The sequence below is a fragment of the Papilio polytes genome, unplaced genomic scaffold (assembly GCF_000836215.1).
Source record: "Papilio polytes unplaced genomic scaffold, Ppol_1.0 DF824080.1, whole genome shotgun sequence".
NCBI classification, from domain to species: domain Eukaryota; kingdom Metazoa; phylum Arthropoda; class Insecta; order Lepidoptera; family Papilionidae; genus Papilio; species Papilio polytes.
This window is the reverse complement of record NW_013525124.1, coordinates 1,143,883-1,166,662: the sequence shown is the minus strand read 5'-3', so window position 1 is coordinate 1,166,662 and position 22,780 is coordinate 1,143,883. Positions and strand designations below refer to the sequence as shown.

Genomic DNA, 22,780 nt, shown 5'->3' with positions numbered 1-22,780 from the left:
AATAGTGTAAAGCTTATTAATGAATGTTTATTAGAAAAAAAGAAATGTACATGTTACATAGATCTAATTATTATTATTTCACGATTGGCCTATGTGAATATATTTTTATCATTCCTGTAAGATGTGTTTAGTTGCTAGTCGATTTACGCAGAATTCTCGATGTCGATGAATCCTTTGCCTTTTTAATTTATATGATGATGGCAGTTAAAAGGTTAACTTTGATGTTAGGAACCATGGAATCTTCTATCTATATAGTGCTGTATTCTAGGGCTAGGGAAATTTAAACATTGTGAAACTATACAGAGTTAAAAAAACGCACACATTAATGACCCGATATGAAAAATGTGTATTTAAAATCCTCTGCACTTCTATAGGTTGTTGTTTCTATTTATATTCACAATACCAACGCTTCCAAACATACAAGAGTTACATATCAGTCATTATTGTAGAATGTATGTAAAATTCTTCAAATTGTTTACCGATGACAATTCTTTTATATGCATTATAACATTCGAAAGCTGTTTAAATCTATATGTAACCGAGTATATGACAAGACTCAAATCGGTTTATTTTTCAATAATTTTTATTCATACATAAAAGCAGAACTTTGTAAATTTATGTCTAAGTTCATACTGCAAAATGACCTTTTTTTCTTTAATATTTTCTAAGCAGCAACAGTTTTAGCCACGGTAGACTGGTCTAGTTTTTGATTGTACTATAATTTATTATCTGTATTGTAATAAATATCAAGTAGGTTTATGGAGGAAAGCATTGTCAAGCTAACTGTGTATCTCATTTCTTTTAAAAGTAGTGAAGTTAAGCAATAACTGGCCAAATGTAGATTTAAAAATATGTAGCTAGTAAATAATAAATATAAAATATATGTGCACTTTGCTTTGTTACTTCGCATTGTCCATTGTTTTTCAATTTAGGAACATCTCAAATACCTACGTTATCGGTGTGTATATGAATAAATGTGTAACTAGATAATTGAATATTAAATTATTATTTACAATTGTATGTGTTTTTATAGAAAAAATAAAGAAAGCGATAAAAAATTGTTTCATTTAAGATGCATCCGTAGTGTGTGATATTGAAATACCCACGTTTAGTTTCATTTGTTTGAAAAAATGTTGAAGACCATTGTTTTTACGGGCAATTTAGAATTTGCCTAGAAAGAGACCCTTGGTTATTATAAACATAAAAATTAAATTGGATAACAAATGAAACAACATTTTTGTTAAATAAAATTTTATTAAAAACATTAAGATTTGTCACAATCTTTCACAAAATATTTAAAAAATTCAATGAGATTATTGGCATATATCTATTGCTGACAAATTAAAATTACGTTATACCTAGACAAACAAGTCTCAAAACTAAGCCCAAGTTACATTGTTACCAACATAAAATAATATAAAACTGGCGGTTGAAAAATAATTCAACAATTTTTTTAATTTTCACAGAAATGTAAATAATGTAAAATAAGTGGATAAAAATTTTGGAATATAATTTGAGCATTATTATTGTGAATTGTAAAAAGTATGTCCTAATGGACTTTTTTAAAGCTTGTGAAAATCACGAATAGATCACAAACCCTGTCTACGTCTACGATAAAATTTATCCATAATTTGAGACATTTATTAGATCAATTTCCTAGCATTATTTAAAATCTATAAATGATCAAAATTTTATAAAACAAGGTGGCATTTTTTATAACTTGTTCATTACATTATCTTTATTTAAATGTAAATAATTATTGATAAAAAAAATCTTACATTTCTTCTACTTAACATAATTTTTATAATAGATTTTTATAAATATCTACTTTAGACAAAAACGTCAATCTCCTAATTTTTAAAAATACAATCATTCTATTTTGTTGTTCAAAATTTTTTGATCAAATTTACTTGGTCCCCCCGAACATAATGATTTTTTCAGAAGAAAAATGACTTAAAAAGTCTTTCTTAACTTTTGGGATTTTTGCTCAGGTAAGTATGTAGTAAAACATGTGTACAATTAGATCTTCCAAATAATACTTTAAAATTTTAAAGATTCATGATCATGATTTTGTCACAAAAAAATGTAAAAATTAATGTCAATTTCAATACTAAACTACTATACTTAACTATAAAATTCCAAAAGTAATTTTAGATAATTCATTAAAAATATTTATATAGCCACACTTTAATTTTTGCAATAGCAACATCAGTAAATACATTAAAATACTTTTATAAAGAACTCTGACGGTGGTACAGATGGCAAGGTAGTATCTTTAGATGTGATTAGCATAAACAGAGAGATTCTTTTACAAAACTAATACATTATTTACTAGAGGCTAGCTTGCAAATACTAAATGCTATTTGTAAAGGTGATAGAGCTAAAAATATCACCCTGTGAGAAATTGTTCTAAATCTTAAGTCAATGCACCTTCCCATGAGCTTTCATTTATTGCAAAGGCAGCTATACACATTCTATATGAACAATGTCCATACAGAACTAAATGTGTGTAGCCTACTTTACATTGGATCAAATAGAATATTTCAAAAACATACCAATAGTACAATCAATTAAATAATGCAACTCCTTACAAACATCTGTTTAAAGTAAATATTAAAATATTAAATCTACTCTAAATCTATTGTACTTTTAAAAATATAAAAATAATACAATAACCTATGAATAATACATAATTTACGTCTTTTAAAATGTTTATATCGTATGGCACTCATCCATAAGCATAAAAATGTAAAATTGATTTATGTTTCATACAAAAAAACAGCATTTAATGTTCAATTACACCATCATTTAGAATGTCATGAGATTACAAAAAAAAAGGAATATCTTAAATAGCACAGAAGTGTGACACCCTTACAAATAAACACGGTATAAAGTAAAACTTCGCAATAAACTGAGTATAAATTAAATTTTCACTAATATTTGCTTATACCCAGTTTATTACTAAGTTTAAATTTTACCGCGTTTATTTGTAAGGCTGTTTTCACTGTTTTCTTTTAGAAAAAAAGACGTTAGAGTGATCCATTATTGACTGTTATAGTCCAATTTTCTAATAACATCAAAAAAGTATAATTTGTAGTCAAAGTAATTTAAAACCTCCTAAACAAAATATACCAGTTATAAAAAATATAGCATAACACTAAGTACAGTTTTAACAACTGCTAAGTAAATTGTGCTGAAAGACCATAACTCATTCAATCTTTCATATTTGGTGCTAACTAAAAATACTTTACAAAAACATAGAAAAACCAGCTATATCAAATAGCAAACATAAATAAATGTCAAATAATTCAAAGTTGATCAAATGACGATTGCCATAGAGATTACAAAATACAAAAATAGTTATAGAGCAGACATTACGATTGCATCCCTACAATCTTTTAAACATAATTGCAAATAATTATTTTCAGAGTATGTAACATCTGTCTATTGATATATTATACTGAGCTCTCAGACTTGCTCGTACTATCTAGAAACGTAGTACTGTAAAAATATAGCTTGTCAAAGTAATTGTCGTCATTCAGCCATGAGAGCTTACTCTAATGACAATTATAATATCTTAGGTATAATCACCGAAGGCACTCTCTTGCAGTAACGTTGCCAGGCAGATCCATAGCGTTGTAAACATCTGTTATGGTCACGCCATGCACGATGTAATAAAACGAACATAGTTAGCACTGCAGGCAATGCTGCTATAGGTTTCTTAGTAATAATGCCTGGTAAAGCAAACGCTATATGTATTATGATATCACCAGTGTAGTTTGGATGACGAAGAGTTCCCCAAAGGTTGGATACCAGCAGCTTGTTGCCGTGGAACGTAGGCATTGAATCTAAACCTAAAACATTTAAATCATTATATTTTAACAGTAATTAGCTTTAGTCGCGATATAATCCGGGCGTATTTAAGAAATATAGTTATACTCAGTGCTAATGTAGCTTAATAAAAATAATATTGGATTACAAGATAATGGGTAATTATTATAATCTTTGACTAAATAAACATTAGCTAAATTCCTACGATTTTATACACTTGCAGAAAAAAAAACAGATGGCAGTACTCACATGTAACATTAGGATGGAATGGATTTTTCCGGAATTCGTGTTTAATATTGTTACTTATAAGCATTATAAGGAATCCCAACAGGAACAGTGTTAATGCGGCAACTAATGCATTAGTAGACATCTCTAATTCAACATCAACTACATATTTAGATATACTTGTGAAATAGAAAGGATAGAGGGCGCTACAAACTATCTGCAGATACCCTAACCCTTCAGATTGCCAGTAGAAAGTTGATGTTATTTTATGCTCTTTTAAGATATAATTCAATATGTATATTATTTGCATCATTGAGTATAGCACAATAGTGGGTTTGTAGTGCACTTTACTTATAAACTCCTTGAGGTTTTCCAACGAAAGCATTTGAATGTCTGTTGTTGGTAGTTGAAAGCCACATTTGAAAATAAGTATCGATAGAATAAGCTGAAAATGTTAAAATTTTACATTAATATCAGTTATTTAGTAATCATAAGGTTACAATATTAATTGAATACTTACAGTATTTATGTTGCATACTCGGGAAACCCATAGTTTAATGTTAAATTTTTTTATAAATGAATGAATTTCTCTTCCAACAAAAAAGTCATTTATAAAATATCCTGTGTTCCCATATGGGTTTAATAATTCCGAGTCCATTTTCCTGCTCTTGACATATAGAAATAAGGCAACTAAAACACTAGCAATATATGATGTAGCCGCTAAACTCAAATATAACTTCATTATAGCATCAACATTTACTTTCTTTATATAATTTAAAGAAAACAAGATGATAGTAGTAAGTATAGTAGAGAAAAATGCATTAAAACACTGCTTCTTTCCTTTATCATTGTCTTTGTTGGTTTGGCCGAAAACAGGCAAAATGACAAGCAAAGCCTGAATTAAGTACTGAACTCCAAGAAGTACTACTGACTCGTAATTGAACCAAATATTAATAGACTTAAATTTAGACAAATCATGAAGATGACTGTGTGAACAGAGTTTAGAACCGGACATTAATATAAAAAATACAGTCAAAGGTATTAATATTATTAATAATATTGGACCCATTTTGCCTCCAAATTCAAATTTCTTATTAACTGGCAACAATTTTGCTACACTTGCCCTTAGTGGTGTTGCTAATCGTCTTGTGACAGATGTAGATTTCCTTCTGGGGAGTTCATCTTCTGAATTCTCTTCGTCTGATATTGTACCAATGGATTTGCTTATAGACTTGCTAATTGATTTACTTCTCTCACTGATTGATTTACTGATGCTTCGTCTGTCTGAACTGTCTGCAAACTGTTGTAATCTCCTGGACATGCGTTGTGGTACTTCAAGAGGTTTACGAATGCGGAAGTTATAGTCACTGAACGTAGTAAAGCTAGATTCGAAACCATTTTTATGATCATCTACTATCAAGTTAGATTCTGTTGCATTAGATTGCAGATCTCCTATTGAATATTCAATAAGACGTGAACGTGTAGTCCGATAGAGCTCCTTATCGCCTATATCAGATAATTTAATCTCTACATTTGACCTCAGAGATTGCCGTTTACTTGGTGTACTTACTGTAGCAGTCTCGGTTTCTTTGACTGGTCTCGACGGTGACTTTGAAGCCGTGTTTTTAGTTTTACGAGCAGGCGATTTTCTAGTAGGCGATTTACGAGATGGGGATTTTTGGATCGATGAGCGCGTAGCAGGAGAACTTTTTCTAGACCTAGCAGGAGATCGTGATGGTGAAATACCCTTACGCGAACGAGGCGAAGGTTCTATCAAACTCTGTCTTACTCTACCGCTTCTAGTAGACATCATAACATTAAACACACCACAACACAAATAGTAAAAATCAGTGCATTTACACTAAACTTTCCTGTTACGCTTCACGTTTGACTTCTAAAATTAACAACCCCACACGTAGCTTATGACGCTTCATCTAAAATAATATAAATTATATAGCTATCAATGGCCAATGATATCTTCAGCGGTAAATATATTCAAATTAATACATTTATAACTTAGTTATTCGCGTGTGACAAAACAAAACATTACAATCCAAATCCACATCAATACCAACGCAAAGCAAAGCCAAGCGTCAACGACGTAACAGAAAAAAATTCAAAATCTTCCACTGCGATTGGTCAAAAATAGAGCGCGCTAAAATTAGATAAGCTGTCAATCTGCCATTACAAATTGACATATGTCCACAGACTATAATGATTTTTATTTCAGTGACAGCAAAAAAAAATGAATAGCCTGCCCAGGAAGATAGTTTTATTATTTGAGAAAAGATTTATTAGATCGTTTAGAATAGTATATACTAGTTCAGACAAAAAATGCAATAAAAACGATATTCCTTTTTCCGAATACTTAATTCTCGATATAAGTGTTAATCTCACATCTAAATTAGATAAGATGTTTTCAATACAACTGAAAGCTGTGCTCTAAAAAGTGGACACAAACTCTCAGAACACAGTTTTTCTTATTTTATCTTACAATTAAATACGGAAGAAAAAATAAAGATAGTGGCTTTATGCTTTAATATAGTTTATTAAAATAAAACAACATAAGACTACTGCAACATAAAAAAATATTTTATTACGAAATGCAAATCAAGTAACTTAACAATAATTGCAAGTTTGAAGTAATTAAGTTAGAAAAGATTTTTCAGTGCCTTGTAAAGTTGTGACTTCTAACATAAATACACAAAATGCTTCTAAAACAATAATCTTAACATATTTCAACATTCCTCTTAAAACAGTAACAGTTCTTGTAACAGTCTTAAATAACATTTTCATTAATAAGAATTTGACAAATTGTAAAATAAACACATATCTATGTCAAAATACATATAAACAACAATATTTTAACATGAAAAAATTTCAAGCCTTAGTGATTTGTGTTTATAAAAATTACAGAGAATATATGACCATATCTTGCAAATTTTACCAATATTTTTCAAGAGACTTAACCAAATCTACTGGATCAACATTTGGACCATGCCTCTCTACTGGCACACCATTCTTGTCAACAATAAATTTGGTAAAATTCCATTTGATGAAGTTGCCGAGGGTACCTCCTTGCTTGAGCTGGGAATATAAAAAAATACAAATGAATTAAACTGTCAACACCAAATTTGCATTGACCCATACATAAAATTAATATGGAAAATTACAAATGCTATGTTGAACATTGATTCCATAGTTGTCATCAAAACACGAAAATTTTAATCTTTTATCTATTAGTAATTTAACATTGTAAAGTACGACAAAGGTTCTAATAAAGTTTCAAGGCGACAAAAAATCGATATGAGAATACGTCACAATACAGTTTGATTCATTATTTATTAACACAATACTAGGAAATGAATACAATTTATATGATGAGTAACTATGAGAAGCAGGCAAATAACTGAATTTGTGCCACAGACAAATACATTTTCATGTACCAAATTAATACTTTTGTCGTATTTCTCTTGGAGGTGGATGAATATAGAAATTGAACCTTTTAGCTATGATTATCGCAACTAGCATTTTTAATGGGTTTATTGGGGGTTATTGGGGGTTTTAATGGGGTTATTGAATCTTTGGTAAACTTTTTTTGTTATAGCTGAATAGAAAATAGGACATTACCTTAATTGAAAAGCACAAAGTAATTATATTATATACTCACGAAATGAAGTAACATGGAAATGGAATATTCCATAATAACTATTACAAGGTCATGATAAGCCATCGAGTTCAAGAGCAAAAAAATCAATAAATGTGAGTCATTGAATAGATACAAATCAATTGCTTGTTTCGATTTTTTTGTAGATAAGTTAATCTAGAATTATATAGATCCTGATATGTTATCTTTGTGTAGAACATTTAGTTTATATACTGAGATCATAAAACTACTTCATTGGGGTAGTAACAAAAAAAATCATCCATTGAGAACATTTAACATTAAATTATTTTTTACTTGAAATCAAAACAAAACCAATGATTACAACATTTGTAAAAAAAAAAGATTATGTGTGACTACACATAATCTTTGAACCCAAACAAAGTTATCTTAAAATGTGTTTGTTGAACAAATGTGATGAATAATTTTAAACATGTACAGTTAGCACCAAAAATGTATAAAACATGTTCCGGTCTGTCCACATGCTTCCAACCATACATATAATTTATGGAAAAGGGAATACTTGTTAATATGGCTTACCATTATGTTACTACTTTTAGACATTATCTGATTAAAATTCTTTGTAAGGATATATTTGGAATAAGGCTAAACAGAGCAATCTATGTTAACATAAAATAATAAAACACTTTTCTGTACCTTTAGAAACTTCCACAATGGGTGTGCACTGTCTCCATTGACATCAATCTTTTCAAACATATCAAATTTGACTTTGCGATCTGATATGAAGCAAGCAATTTGTTCAGAATCACCTGGCTCCTGGCCCGCAAACTGGTTGCATGGGAAAGCTAGAATCCGTAAACCTGTGAAGAAATTTACTATAAAATAGTTGTATTAAATTAACTATAATTTAACATCACACAAATGAGAATACCTTACGAAAGCCTTACATCTTATTAGCATTCAATCTTTAATTATTACTTACTAATTTTTTTTGCTTCAAAGTTCTTGACAGTCATGCTTACCTTTACTTTCAGCATATTGATCATACAGTTCATTTAACTGCTTATAGTTATTTGCTGTAAGTCCACATTGAGATGCGACGTTAACTATAATGCAAACATGACCTTTGTAAATGTCCAAGCTTACATCTTGTCCTTTGATATTTTTTGCAGTAAATTCATGTATGCTGCTCGCCGCTTTGTAATCAATACTGGCGGTTGCCATTTTTCTATAAAATGATAATATTAATCTATCAAAATCATACATTTATCAAAACTACAACATAAATCACTTGAAAAGCAAGTTACATGACAAACAAAATAGATACACGAAATGTAAACAAATTATGGCGTAAATTACACATGTTATATAATGACTAATACAAAAACACGAAAATATAAATCTTACATGGTTGCAAATTGTGCACGAGATAGGCTAAGTACGTTACCGGCAATGGGAACGACAAGTTTACACAAACGCCGAAAACCAATTGTCATGATTTTACGCGCAAATTAATTTAACAAAATGCACTGACAGCTGATGTACTTCGATATATAGTCCTACAAGGCTTTTGTGGCACACCTTTTTGACATTGACAGGAGGGCGCCTCTGAGCATTTAGGGTTAACAGCAAGTTATTATGTCCACATTATAGGGAAATTATTTTGTTTTGAAAACGAAAACGCAAATTCTAAAGGAAGTACTCGTACCTTATAATGTAACTAGAAAATGCCCCAGACTTCGTTTGTCGGTCAAAAGACTATATAGTTAAAGAATCTTCGATCGAAGAAACAGAAAACTTTTGGCGATGCACTCTCTTGAGACAGTTAGGGAAGGAGTAGTCTTAACATAAGAGAAAATGTCTTACTTAGCGCTCATCTACAGAATAATCTTAATGATTGTTTGTTTACAAGCAACGAACAGTACAAACTATGTGGTATGCCCCGGGATTTGAACTGTGCGTTTTAAAATTATCAGACAATTAGTTTTTGATACATTACTGAGTACTAGTGTAATCAGTAATGTAATAGTTTACATGAGTAAATATGTAATTTTTATTACGAAGGCCATACTTCCAGTTACCCAAAAAAGGCTACAATTAAAGGTTCGGTCATTGCAAATTGAAGTATGTAATAAAACAACTTTCAGCAAAATACATTTTTTCGATTAGTGTATCACAATTAATTTTTAAATTAAAATCTAAAAATATGCGTCGCCTTGATAGTTAGGGATTTTCTTGTGGTATGGAATGGTAACAAATTCTGATTGCAACAGACACAAGATGATTCACATTTTCAAATGTAATAACTGAGAAGAAGTAGCCCCCTGCTACTTCTTCTCAGCGACAAAAATATCTCCCACTTTAAAAAAAACTCTCTTGCGCTATTTTTAAACACTTTCATCATTTTACTTCATGGAAAAACATTAAAAAACCATACAAAATGCGTAAAGATGCGAAGTAAACTGTTACCCTGACATTAAATGTTATTTTTTATTTCATAAAATTACCGGCTACCAAAAAAAGCATGTACCACTATACTTTAATTCCACAGAGTATAAATCAGGTATTCCCATGGAGGTATTAATTACTATGCTCCAGTTATTTTTCTTGTAGTACTACCATGGTTATTCCATCTAATTCCCCGAAATTCACTCTATTATTGGACAGGCTATTCAATATTGTCTATTTGATTTTCTTTATTGGGCACTGATGGTTGTGATTGGTCGCAGTAAAGAGTTTTCGAGCTAATTACTTTAAACTTACAAAAATAACAGAATAACTAATTCTGCTTATCTTATTACTAACCGTATTCATGAATAAACTTATTGGCAACTGGTAAAAAACGAAAGAGAATTCCTTCAATTTAATTTTAGATATCATTTTTTAAACTGTATTTCAGCGCCATTGACCCATTGTGTTTTGCTGTCAACTTGAGTCAAACTGTCAAAAAATCAATATATTATTGTACTGCGTTGCACGAATTCCAAAGAACTACTAACAAAGCTTTTAATATCAATACTACAAATTTAAGCCTTGGAAGTATGGCGTACCTAATCCCTAATTTACGGAGATGCTTCTGCTTAAACACATCAAGCAACATCAACGTTATACAAACTGCTGCATATCATGCAAATGTGAGTTTGTTATTCTTATGCAATGCAATCCAATGTCAAGGATTATTGATTTTCATATGATTTCACAATTCTTATCATATCAGAATGTTTTTATAAAATGTAATTCAATAATTGTGTAACAATTTTCAGGTTATTGATCACTACGAGAATCCTCGTAATGTAGGATCTTTAGATAAAAAAGACAAAAATGTTGGCACCGGTCTCGTGGGCGCACCTGCCTGTGGTGATGTCATGAAGCTGCAGATTAAAGTTGATGAAAACGGCAAGATCATTGACGCGAAATTCAAAACTTTTGGATGTGGTTCTGCTATCGCTTCCAGCTCTCTGGCAACTGAGTGGGTTAAAGGCAAAACCGTGGATGAGGCTCTTAAATTGAAAAATACTGACATTGCTAAAGAATTATCTTTGCCCCCAGTTAAGCTACACTGTTCTAGTAAGTATAATTTTATAAAATGTTTAGTTTCTTCTATATTTCCAGTGATAATATACTTTTTAATTTACAGTGCTTGCTGAAGATGCTATTAAGGCAGCTCTATCAGACTACCGCATCAAACAGCAGAATCCTCAAAAGGAATAGACTTTGCAGAAGATGAAGGCTTTGGAACAGATCTGTGATTGAAAAAAAAATGATGGAAGTTATTTAGAATTGTGGTTTTAGCTACTAAGTGGCAGTTATTCGCAAACTTCTTATATAGAAAATCCTGTTACAATTCAATGTTTTAGGCACAAAGATAGAATTTAGAAATTCCTGATTCTGAATGTAGTGCAATTTTGTCTTGGAAAATAAAACTTCAAATATAATAATGTAATCAATTATATTATTGTTTTATTCATGTAGGATAGTAAAAAAAAAGGCATTTTAATTGGATTAAATTTTATTCTATGGAGATGCCAATGTTTTGTAATGCCAACTGTGCAGCATCCGCTTTTGCTTGCTTCTTGTTAGCGCTGGCCACAGCCGGCTGATACTCAACACCTGCCACTCTCACCTAGAACAAACATGTCAGCCTATCTACAACTGTAAATAAAAAATATAATTTTCATTAACATCTTAAAAAAATTGTATGCAGCTTAACTCTTACAAATAACTTAGTTCTTAGCAAAGTTTGGACTACCCTTCGAGACCTTATAAAAACATATGTGAAGTGGAAGTAATTCCATGATTCATCTGATTACTATTCATGTTGACGGGCTGGTTTTAGTCCCCTTTTTACCCTTCTTATATAAGTAAAATGGGACAGATTTTGCAAAGGTGTGCTTTTAATATCCACTTTTTGTGTGTCCCCTCCATTTAAGATTCGTCTTTATGGTTAGGCAACATTTCTATTTCTGAATATCTAAGGGAAGCAGTCACTTCGTTATTTTGGCAAATTCAGGTGGCTTATTAAAAAGGAATTATTAACACAGAATTTCTATGTAAATTTGTTGCAATATAATCTAATCTAGTAAGCTAACATAACTTTATTGTACATTTAAAGATATCATAATTGATCAATTAACCATACCTTGAATAAGAAATTCTTCTTATGATCAGGGCCGCACTCGAAGCAGAGACTGTACTCCGGCGGACCCAGTTTCTGTTTAGAGCAGTACTCCCCGAGCAGGGATACAGGATGTTTCCCGCCCGCTATTAGCGGCGCTCCACCGCGACGCCCCGCTCTCTGAGGCTTTATCTATACATTATTTGATAAATTTAGTTAAAAACTGCAACATAATATTTCATAACAATTGAATACCAGTATTAAAGAGTCGTTTTCGCAATTTATATATATCTTAAATATCTACACAATAGATAAACTAAATTACCTAGTATTATTTTAACAAGTCAACACTTACCCCTTTGGACGGTCTACTTCTGACTTCTTCTTTGGATTGCAGCCCTCTCGTATCCAATTTGACTTCCAGAAGTAACGGTTGTAGTGTTCCCGTTCCTTCTTTACCCAGACCCTGGCCTGGGGTCCAGCCCATTTTCTGCAGCAAGTGCATACCCATACCGCCCTCTACTGGCGCCGCGCGGACCAACTGATCCTATATATATGCAGATAATTAACAATATTTCATCAGTTTGAGACAAATAATTGCAAAGTTTCTGATGTAAATTGACGATAAGGCATTTTAAAAACATTATTATAAACAATACTAACTGAATTATTTTAAAAATAACACTTTGCTTTATAAATTTAGAAATAAGATTTAGTTTACTACAATAAAGTATAAGTTTTAACGATGACAGTGGAAATATAAAACCCTGTATGGTGAAATACTAAACTATAAAAATTCCTGCAACAATTAATGTAGTTGTAATTTCATCTGGAGAAGAAAAACTCAAGTACAATCGCTAAATGTTCCACATTCATTCATATTGTACCTTTTTCTTGCCCAATTGATACTTACCTCTGCGGATTGGGAACATTGGTATACATTGCACCTATCATCGGCGTACCGTGCCGCATCTAAAAGCCCGTGGCTCCTTATCACTTAAAAGCTGCAACAAATATTCAAGAAATCCCCCGATAAGCCCCGCTTTCCTTAAAGCTGGAGTAGGGAAAAATATTCCCTACCTATAGAGCAAAGGATCGCGCGGCTTCAAATTCGACGAAACGACTGACGACTGAATAAAGAAATGAAAAAAAAACTTAACATTTTTTTTATTGATTATAGATTTTTATTGAATTCAGAAAAAAAATTCTAACATGGCAAAATTTTTTTGACAATTGCAATGTTAGAATTAACGCCAGTCAATTTTTTAAAAAATATAGGGGAAAACTGAATATTTGTGTGCATATACGCTAATGATAATTAACACGCCTTTTAACTCTTTTCGAAATCAAATTAAGATGTGTAATACAAAATCAGATTACAAAACCTAATTTTGTAAAAATTACAGAGTAAAAAACATTTCAAAAGCTCAAACGTAATCTTTCAATACTATTAAGGCATGATAATTACCAAGCGGTCAGAGCTCGAATTTTCACGGTGTAAAGAGCGAACTATTTAGTTCTTTCTTCACACGATAACGAAAAACGTACGAATATAATTGATGGTTAAAACAACATTGCTAATATTCTACATTAAAATAAGTCCATCAGTGTAATTGTTATTAATAATTCGGTAAATTTATTAACATATTAATAACACAAAATATACAGCATATATGATATTTTATCTATTTTATAAAATAATTTGTTTTCTGGTATAACTTTACGATTTTGTCGAATGCATGTTGACATGGCAACCCTTTATAGCGTCTTCGAAATTCAAAAGCCAACTATTCCAATAACAAGATAAAAACCATCTTGTTCTGAAAACTTTAATTTTTTAATTCTTAGGACCTGTCCCACCACTGACTGATAGAGGTTCAGATAGCTTAAAAATGACGTCACTGTCATAAGGGAACAAAATTCTATATTTCCATCACATATTTTACACATTGGATTGTTATAACAATTTACAATTGGGACAGGCCCCGTGGCGTTGATTTTAAAAGGTAGTAATTGTTTTGTACTTTAAGGCGGTTCAAGGTCAAACTGCGCGTCACTAAAAATTGAGTTTTGTTTAGCAATTTTTGCTATGTTCCGAACAGTGAAACTCTTTAATATCCCTTAAACTTTTTTAGCAACTATACTTTGTCTAAATAAAATTGATTAGTTTGACAATTCATTTGACAATTAAGTAGGGATGGGTTGTGTAAAATCAGACATGAATCTTTGCGATTTTTATTCTTATAGAAATTGGAATCGATAGATTCATAGTTAAAACTTATGAATTAAAAAAAAAACACTGTATTTATTACTACTACAGCCGTACATAATCATTCACAATTCGTCATCGCTAAATTTTCTACGCTATAATCTACACTAGAATTGTCCCCTATATTAGTTAAGAAAATAATAATTTTAGTTAAGTTCGATAATTCTTATTTTTAGTTCGCAATGCGTGTTTGTTTCGTCACTACGATACCTGTCAATTAAGTACGGCATTTGACTTCACAGAAATTTAATTCGATCATATGCGTCATTTATCAAACTAATCTATCTTATTTAGACGGAGATAGTGATGGGACTCGAGTCATTTTTAATTTACTCGGACTCGAGTGAAATTTTTGACAACTCGAGTTGCGAGTGACTCGCAACTACTTTGGTGGTTTATACCAAGTGGAGTAATAAATTCTTACAGCAATTTCAGTTAAATCTGTTACCTTTTTAAAAATGCACCATTTCGGTTTTTTGTTGGGTTTATTTAAGCTTCATTTAAGTGAATTTTTATTATCTAAATTGTGTAAAAACATAATAGAACTGTTCATATTTGGATCTCTATGAAATTACTTGTTAGAGTTAATTAAAATGGATTAGAACTTATTAGTAGTAAACACTATAAAATTGCAACTAATAGTTTATATAAGAGGTTTCTTGATTAAGTAGACAGGTTTAGTTAAAGGAAAATACTATTTTTACACATTTTTATATTTTTTTTTGAGTAACTTTTACGTTAATGCGAAAATGATTTTTTTATGTTAAATTGATATTGTTTTATTGGTTTTAAAATGTTGGTTACTTGAATTTGATATACTGAGTGACTCGCGTCTATAAACATCACTCGAGTCTTATCTTCACTCGAGTGGCATTCGAGTGAGAAAGTTACCAGTACCGAGCGACTCGAGTGAAAAAAAAATCACTCGAGTCCCATCACTAGAGTATAATGATGTGTTTTATATTGCAATGTTGTCATAACCATGTATAAGGTGAGGAGTAACACTGGTAAGAAAGCGCGGCGCCGCGCCGCCCCGCGCCGCTGCCGCGCTGCTGAAAGAAGACTCAATCACACGCTACAAGTATTCAATGAAACCGATACTTTTATGACGGATTCTTTTTTAAATCAAAAATTTTATAAAAATGGATTGGTTTTTGTGTTATATTGATCCATTTTAATAGTTTGTTTATGATATAAGGACAATTCAATCAACGACTAAATTGGGAAAATCTGATGTACATCAGTTTATCAGAAAACTATTAATTTATTACAAAAAAATAATATTTCAATACACGAACACCCCCCAACATTCTAATAAAAATGACTTCACCTATTTAATTATTTAAATAACTCTAATGACGTCATTCACGCCAGGTTTCATTTAATACTTTGCACTGACAATATTTGAAAACATTGCGTCACATTTGCTCACTCACAAATATTAAGGTAACAATTTGCGCAATCAAATTGTGGTGTTATTTGTATAGAAATAGGGTGTATATTACCTTTTTAGCCCAGGCCTGTGTGCCGCTGGCCAGCTCGCGCGGCGTCAGGATCTGCGCGCCAGTGCTGCCCGTGAACTGTCCTAATGTCTCCTTTGACCAACCAAACTGCAAGAAAATGCATATTTTGTACATTAAAGTAAGTAGCCTATGTGTTCTTCCAGACTATGCTCTATACTAAATTTCATCGAGAGCTACTCAGCCGTCTAGGTAACAAACTCTAATATCCATCCATCTAAACTTTCGCATTTATAATATTAGTAAGATTATAGATAAAAATTGTCATTTAAAATCTGTCGCTGGCACAGTACACGCATCCCTCCTGACTAAAATCTCTTTCTTTTTAATTCCCTCAAGACATATCGGCGACCAAATATTTACAACAGTTGCTGTAGGAGAGGGATTTTTTGACAATTTTTACATCGACATTAGTAGTATGTTATAATTTAATTTGATTTAATTCTATTTAAAATTAAGAATAAGAATAAGAAATCTATTTAAAATTACTTCAGTAATATTACTAATATTATAAATGCAAAAAATTGGATGGATGGATGGATGTTTGAAGCCATGACCACATGAACGCAGAGGATAATATGGAAGAACACATATGCTACTCAATTTTGTTTTTTTTTTTTAATTCCACGCGGACGGAGTCGGGGGCGAAAACTAGTATTATAAATATTAATGATTATGGATGGATATTTTTTATTTTCAGTGGAGGAAAATAATCGTACTCACCCCTCTTGTGCCTAGTTCACCCTCCTCTTGTTCTTTACGAATGACAGATAATTTTTGAGACACGATCAACGCCATATCCTGGTTAACAAATAAATATTTATAATAAATAAATATTTGTTTTTAATTACAAAATATCAGTACATTATGAAAATTGTATACTCTAATTCAATTAAAAATTGTGGTCCTTCGAGCCGGATATAAACATCAAACAATCTATTTAAAATTTCATATTGCTAATGAATTCGGCCAGAATTAGATTTTTAATTAAATTTATTTATTAAGATTCCTTAATACAAGTAAAACAGTGTTAATTTACCAGTTTAGGATTTTCAACACCGGGCGGATAGACTTGCGGTCCAGGCGCGGGCAGAGATGGTACTGCAAACAGTAAACATGATATCAACGGTTCCTACGTACACTGTCGAAAGACACAATTTTACGATTTTTATTTGTGTCAAGGATTAGTACTTATTATTTTTGACTTCTAATTTTTTTATATTACATTAAAAATAAACATGTAAAAAATATAGAGAAAAATATTGCAGTCGGCTAAAAACATGGTCTCCTGACTGAAGTGTTGTGGAAGTGTGAAAAAGAAAACCAACCCAACTGAGGTAAGAAACCCGTGAATTACGAACATTATATTTGTAAAAACCACGGAGATTTTAAGTTATAAATGATCTCGAAGTTTTCCCTTTCCCTTGCATACCGTTAACATTTGTTGTATTTTAAATTAATTTGATAAATATAAATTTCTGCGTAATTTGAAAGTAACAGAAAGTATTATTTCATTAAATTTAATGCATAGTAATATATTGTCTTAAAAAATTTCTGTTTTAAACATAAGAAAATTACGTAATAGCCATATTAAAACATTGAGATAATTTAAAGTATACTCACGAGATGTAGAACTGGAGCTTCTTGTATAAGCGGAGGGCGACGCGGGCAACGACAGAATATCATTCCTGTATACAAATAAAATATTATAAATCTTATGGCATTAAATAGACAGATATTTTAATAAATTCAAATAACTTACTTAGACGATTCTATCGCAGGTAACGTTGATTTTGATGAGCTTGATTTTGAATTCAATTTTGCAACTTGCTGGAAACAAAAACATATTCACCATTGAGATAACCGAATTTTATACATTTTTAACAGATTGAAAATGTAAACTACGACTTAAAATTTCAATTAAATGAAAAAATCTTCACTCACAGAGTGTTTATTAAATTATTATTATTGGTATCATCAATTTAAACTAAACAAATGACATTGTCAACTAATTAAATAATTATAATTAGTAACATTTTCTATTAAATTTGACTATTTATAACTTAACACACAATAAACAACTAGCTTTTGTTCGCGATTCCACCTGCGTGGAGTTAAAAAAAAAAACAAAAGTAAATAGTCTATGTGTTCTTCCAGAGTTTTCTCTGCATCTATGACAAATTACATCAAGATACATTCAGCAGTTAAGGTCAAACAAACTCTAACAAACATCCAACCATCCATCTAAACTTTCGCATTTACATTGGTTGAACAACAACTTTTAACATATATAGTTTACTAACATTTATGCCGTAATTTGGTACAATTTATTTAACTCATATTCTTTAAAAAAAAAAACAATCCTACTATTCATATTCATACTAATATTATAAATGCGAAAGTTTAGATGGATGGATGTTTTTTAGAATTTGTAGCCTAAACGGTTGAACGGATTTCGAAGAAATTTTTTATAAATGCAGAGGACATCCTGGAAGAAGACATAGGCTACTCATTTTTGTTTTTTTTTTAAATCGACTCGGACGGAGTCGCGGGCAAAAGCTAGATTACTTATAAAACAATATATACATACCATATCTTTCTTAGGTGAGACGGGCACCCACTCGCAGGCCTTCTCTCTGTGCTGCGAGCCCGAGGAGACGGGGAACTGCAGCCGCAGCTCCTCCTTGTTGGCGACCGCCACCACACCGGCCTTAACCGGCAACGGCGCGCCGCCCTACAATCCAATATACTTTAAAATCACATTTCTATATTTACTATTACTACTAACATAATATATGTACGTCATTTTAGACATTAATATAATTGTAACAGCGTAATGAAAATTTTTACTCAGGCTACTGCTTCCCGCCTGAATGGCGCGCTGTCATTGACATTGACAGCTGTCATAGTGACGGACGGACGTATATGCCAATGATCTAGTGATGCGCCGAAGCTCCAACGCAGTACTGATTTACTTCTTAACAGTAATAAAAAAAATCATAACAAAAATAAAAACATTACATGATAATAAAATATAATAAACATGCTGTTTTTTAATGTTTTATTTAAATATTTACTTTATAAGATATATAATTAATAAAACAATAAGATGTACATTCGGGGAATTTGGCAGTGTTCACTTTAAAACCTAATCATTTTGAACGATTTTTCTCAGTGAGATGATGAACTATAACCAACCAAATAACCAAGGAACAAGGTATTTCTGCATAAAACACCGCGAATTTCAGCGACTGTACATTAACAACTTACTCTAATATTCATAACAATGGGCGCTTTCTCCTTTACAAGGAATGGATGATGGAACGCCAGGGTGTCCTCGTTCTCACTCATGTTATCATCATTAGAGGATACCGAGGACAGCTCTCCGAGCGCTTCCTTCTTTGACAAGTGCTTACAGAAGTCTGTCAGCTCATCCACTGACTTACCTGGAATTTAACATGTTATTGCCTCACTCAGAGTTGGTAAATCATTAACAGAGACATCTACTATCATTAATAAGTGCCATAGACAATGACATGGCAGGGAATGGCAAACCAATCAATGTAATTAACAAATTTAAATTTTTTATTAACTGTGCCAACCTGTGGAAGTAGAATTATAAGGTGACAATAATGATTTCTAGTCTTTGATTTTCACAATGATCATAATTGTTTGATAGCAATTTTTTATTTATTTAAACAATTCTATAGAAAAATGGCACCACCAGTCTATGGATAAATTGCATGATTCTATATGTATACTCTAGGGTTTATTTTTGATATTTATATTTGGTATTTCTTATTAAACTTATAAATGAGAAAGTTTAGATGGATGGATATTTGTTAGAGTTTGCAACCTAAATAGATGAATGGATCTTGTTGAAATTGGCGTAGACATAGAGGATAGTTTGGAAGAAGGCATAGGTTACTTACTTTTGTTTTTTTTTAATTCCACGCAGAAGAAGTCGTGAAAGCTATTACTAATAATGTTTACCTCCCGACTGTATGGCCGCCATAACTTGGTTCCTGGTGTGCGGCGGCAGCGCGGCCGCGCCCGCCGGCACCGCGCCGTTCTTCAACATGTTGATTGCATTCCTTCTTGCTACTTCTAGCAAACGCTTCTTCTCACTGTCTGCTAATTTCACACCACTTGGCGATCTACAAAAGGATTATCACTCTATATATCTGTGGCCCACGTAAATTAAATAAAATGAAAAATAATGGCTATGTTACTTGCTGTTTTAATAGTGAAGGATTTTTTTATATAGCCCAGTAATTTTTGAGTTATTTCAATACATACTAAAATACAAATCTTTCCTCTTAGTTAGTAAAGATATACAGTCCTTAATAAGATCTTAATTGCCTTAAATCAGCTGTAATACTACTCACATTTTCAACACAATTCTCATATTTTCAACATAGACAAAATATTAGTGGCATCCATTTATCTTATAATTAGATGCAAATGAAACACAAATCATGCAGGTACAAGTACAGTAGAACCTCGATAAGTTAAAGTCCACAGGAAACACAAAATATTATAAGTTATCAAGGGTCTATGTTAAAGCGGTTTTGGGCTTTGATGGGAAGGGAACATATTATTTTTTGAAGTTATAGAGGTTTTTAAGTTACCAAGGTTTGAGTTACCAAGGTTCTACTGTAATACTTAGCTGTGAACTGGTTCACTTATCTACTTAACATAGCAAACCAAGCTGATATTAAGACAATTTAGTCAAGTTAATATAAACTATATTCCTTACCTTGATCTGCGTCCTCTGTGCCTTGGTGAATGTCTATGATGTTGACTTCTAGATTTTGATCTCATCGGAGAGCGGGAGCGGTGCTTTGAGCGGCTCCTACGACGGGATCTCGATCGAGAGCGTTGTCGGCGGCGTTTCGAAGAATGCGATCTACCACGAGACTTACTACCTGATCTATAACCAAATTTGTTTGAATTAATAGAATGAAATGAATGATTTATTGATGTTTGAAGCAAGCTTAAAAACTATTTTTTACACAAGATATATCTTAAGCAGACCAGATCCATGATTTTAATCTATGTGGCATAAGAATAATTGACATTCTTATGACAATAAGAATAATCTATAAAACTATACAACTAATAAACTATTATAATTATGCATGTTATTGTTGCATATAGAACTTTTTACTCAAATTATATACCTTTTTCTTGATCTACTTCTTTCTCTTTCTTTTCTTGAAGATTTAGTTGATGTTTCCACTTTTATTTTCTTTAAAGCAATTTTTTCTTCTTCAATCCTGTAAGAGTTGCATATTTATTTTTAAAAGTAATGAAAATCATACAAATAAATAAAGTTTTAGTAAGTAAATTGATAAGGTTATGTTAAGCTACTTAGATTTCAAGAATAATTGAGTTAAAATTAGCAATTGCAAAAGTCAAAGTTAAAACTTGTGTAACTTTAATATTAAGTATTGTTGACTATGATATAGAACTAACTCCTTTGCATATAAGTCATGTAATAAAGTCAGAAAATGAAATGCACCATAGATAGATTATATTTTTAAAATTAATATTAAAACATCACATGATACCAAAAAAATAGTCTAAACAACTTACAACCTAGTTTCCTCGGCCGCTTGCTTTTTTAATATGCCTCCAGGATCAGATGATTTCGGAAATTGTGCATTAATATCTAATTCTCTAATAGAACTACCGGACGAATCTGTACACTCCCCATCTTCTACCTTTTCTGCTTTTTTACGAGCTTCTTCTTCGGCTTTCTTCACAGTCTCTTCAAACACAGCACTAAATTTCAAGTTCTTAATTTGAATTTTACCTCTAGATTTATCACAGTCAGAATTTTCTTTTTTGTCTGATTTTTCAATGTCTTTTGGAGATTCAGGCATAGGAATAAGGCTTGCATCAATAGAGCCATCAGGCTTATCTACTTCTTTTTTTATATTTACATTTGTCTCTGGCAATTCACTTTTAACCTTAATCTCTATCTTGATTGGAGGAGTTTCAACTTTGATATCATATTTATTATTGGAAAAATCGATTTGATCTTTAGTGAGGACTGGAGTTCTAGAGCCATCGGAAGAAGATGATCGACGGCTTCTATGCTCTTTGCGTTTGCTTTTGCTCTTTTTTCGCTTTTTCCTCTTGTGATAGTGCTCACTGTCATCAGAATCCGAGCTACTTGTGCTGCGACTGCGTTTCTTTTTCTCTTTTTTGTGTTTCTTTTTACTCTTCTTCGACTTTCTAACTGAAATATCTTGAATCTTGGGTGGATCAGCATTAAATACACTAAAAAGCTCTGAAAGAATCTCATTTGACGATTTGGTGACATCGTGCTGTTTGCGTTCAGGTGTAGTTCTTTCTTTTTTAATCAATTTGTCAATTTTAGCTATTAACGTGGCCATTATGAAATTATACAATAAACTGTAATGGCCCACAAATAGTAACCACACAATACTTTACATTTGTAAATGTTTTGCAAAATTCTCATGTATAATTATGACATTTCTTTTAAAATGGCGTTTGTCAAAGAGTAAAATATTTTTAAGCAATAGACAATACACTCTCGTGGACAAAGATTGATCGGGTCCGAATTCTTAATGAAATCTAAAATTGTCTATGATATTCTTCCGGTTTCCGGCAAACGGTATTTTACTTTTCTCTCTTGGCGGGTTTTACTTTACCAGAATCCCTGC

General features: G+C 31.6%; 4 protein-coding genes across 8 annotated transcripts; 1 reads left to right on the top strand and 3 right to left on the bottom strand.

Moving 5' to 3' along the window:
- Nucleotides 1-2,948: 2,948 nt before the first annotated feature.
- On the bottom strand, nucleotides 2,949-6,169 carry LOC106100037 (delta(14)-sterol reductase). The gene is made up of 3 exons (XM_013278772.1): nucleotides 4,577-6,169; nucleotides 4,081-4,501; nucleotides 2,949-3,854 (listed from the first exon to the last, which is right to left on the bottom strand). Exons 1-3 carry the CDS (start codon nucleotides 5,867-5,869, stop codon nucleotides 3,568-3,570), a joined length of 2,001 nt encoding a protein of 666 aa, XP_013134226.1. The 5' UTR covers nucleotides 5,870-6,169; the 3' UTR covers nucleotides 2,949-3,567.
- A 455-nt stretch (nucleotides 6,170-6,624) lies between these two features.
- LOC106100013 (probable phospholipid hydroperoxide glutathione peroxidase) lies at nucleotides 6,625-9,227 on the bottom strand. Its single transcript, XM_013278740.1, has 4 exons — nucleotides 9,089-9,227; nucleotides 8,704-8,909; nucleotides 8,378-8,541; nucleotides 6,625-7,143 (listed from the first exon to the last, which is right to left on the bottom strand). The coding sequence occupies exons 1-4, from the start codon at nucleotides 9,175-9,177 to the stop codon at nucleotides 7,000-7,002; spliced, it is 603 nt and encodes a 200-aa protein (XP_013134194.1). The 5' UTR covers nucleotides 9,178-9,227; the 3' UTR covers nucleotides 6,625-6,999.
- A 1,378-nt stretch (nucleotides 9,228-10,605) lies between these two features.
- Nucleotides 10,606-11,631, top strand: LOC106100014 (iron-sulfur cluster assembly scaffold protein IscU). Its single transcript, XM_013278741.1, has 3 exons — nucleotides 10,606-10,815; nucleotides 10,945-11,248; nucleotides 11,319-11,631. Exons 1-3 carry the CDS (start codon nucleotides 10,723-10,725, stop codon nucleotides 11,390-11,392), a joined length of 471 nt encoding a protein of 156 aa, XP_013134195.1. The 5' UTR covers nucleotides 10,606-10,722; the 3' UTR covers nucleotides 11,393-11,631.
- Nucleotides 11,632-11,672: 41 nt separating this feature from the next.
- LOC106100012 (protein SON) lies at nucleotides 11,673-22,616 on the bottom strand. 5 transcript variants are annotated; one of them, XM_013278734.1, is made up of 14 exons: nucleotides 21,684-22,615; nucleotides 21,269-21,364; nucleotides 20,845-21,018; nucleotides 20,079-20,242; nucleotides 19,356-19,531; nucleotides 18,676-18,819; nucleotides 17,848-17,915; nucleotides 17,709-17,773; nucleotides 17,125-17,186; nucleotides 16,809-16,886; nucleotides 16,071-16,175; nucleotides 12,652-12,843; nucleotides 12,321-12,488; nucleotides 11,673-11,804 (listed from the first exon to the last, which is right to left on the bottom strand). In XM_013278734.1, exons 1-14 carry the CDS (start codon nucleotides 22,487-22,489, stop codon nucleotides 11,691-11,693), a joined length of 2,412 nt encoding a protein of 803 aa, XP_013134188.1. In that variant the 5' UTR covers nucleotides 22,490-22,615; the 3' UTR covers nucleotides 11,673-11,690. The 5 variants fall into 5 exon arrangements, with proteins under 5 accessions (XP_013134188.1, XP_013134189.1, XP_013134190.1 ...); XM_013278735.1 differs by having other exon boundaries at nucleotides 21,687-22,615; XM_013278736.1 differs by having other exon boundaries at nucleotides 11,754-11,833.
- Nucleotides 22,617-22,780: the final 164 nt, after the last annotated feature.

What these genes read in the sequence shown, in the direction of transcription:
- LOC106100037 (XM_013278772.1), bottom strand. Translation starts at nt 5,869, where the DNA reads ATGATGTCTACTAGAAGCGGTAGAGTAAGACAGAGTTTGATAGAACCT. An exon ending in GAGTATGCAACATAAATACT is followed by an intron (nt 4,502 to 4,576) that starts GTAAGTATTCAA and finishes TAACATTTTCAG; the next exon opens with CTTATTCTATCGATACTTAT. An exon ending in ATTCCATCCTAATGTTACAT is followed by an intron (nt 3,855 to 4,080) that starts GTGAGTACTGCC and finishes TAAATGTTTTAG; the next exon opens with GTTTAGATTCAATGCCTACG.
- LOC106100013 (XM_013278740.1), bottom strand. Translation starts at nt 9,177, where the DNA reads ATGACAATTGGTTTTCGGCGTTTGTGTAAACTTGTCGTTCCCATTGCC. An exon ending in CGTGCACAATTTGCAACCAT is followed by an intron (nt 8,910 to 9,088) that starts GTAAGATTTATA and finishes ATCATTTTATAG; the next exon opens with AAAAATGGCAACCGCCAGTA. An exon ending in CATTGTGGAAGTTTCTAAAG is followed by an intron (nt 7,144 to 8,377) that starts GTACAGAAAAGT and finishes TTATATTCCCAG; the next exon opens with CTCAAGCAAGGAGGTACCCT.
- LOC106100014 (XM_013278741.1), top strand. Translation starts at nt 10,723, where the DNA reads ATGGCGTACCTAATCCCTAATTTACGGAGATGCTTCTGCTTAAACACA. An exon ending in CTGCTGCATATCATGCAAAT is followed by an intron (nt 10,816 to 10,944) that starts GTGAGTTTGTTA and finishes AACAATTTTCAG; the next exon opens with GTTATTGATCACTACGAGAA. An exon ending in AGTTAAGCTACACTGTTCTA is followed by an intron (nt 11,249 to 11,318) that starts GTAAGTATAATT and finishes TTTAATTTACAG; the next exon opens with TGCTTGCTGAAGATGCTATT.
- LOC106100012 (XM_013278734.1), bottom strand. Translation starts at nt 22,489, where the DNA reads ATGGCCACGTTAATAGCTAAAATTGACAAATTGATTAAAAAAGAAAGA. An exon ending in CCATTGTTATGAATATTAGA is followed by an intron (nt 18,820 to 19,355) that starts GTAAGTTGTTAA and finishes ATTGGATTGTAG; the next exon opens with GGCGGCGCGCCGTTGCCGGT. An exon ending in GAAGTAGACCGTCCAAAGGG is followed by an intron (nt 12,489 to 12,651) that starts GTAAGTGTTGAC and finishes AATAATGTATAG; the next exon opens with ATAAAGCCTCAGAGAGCGGG.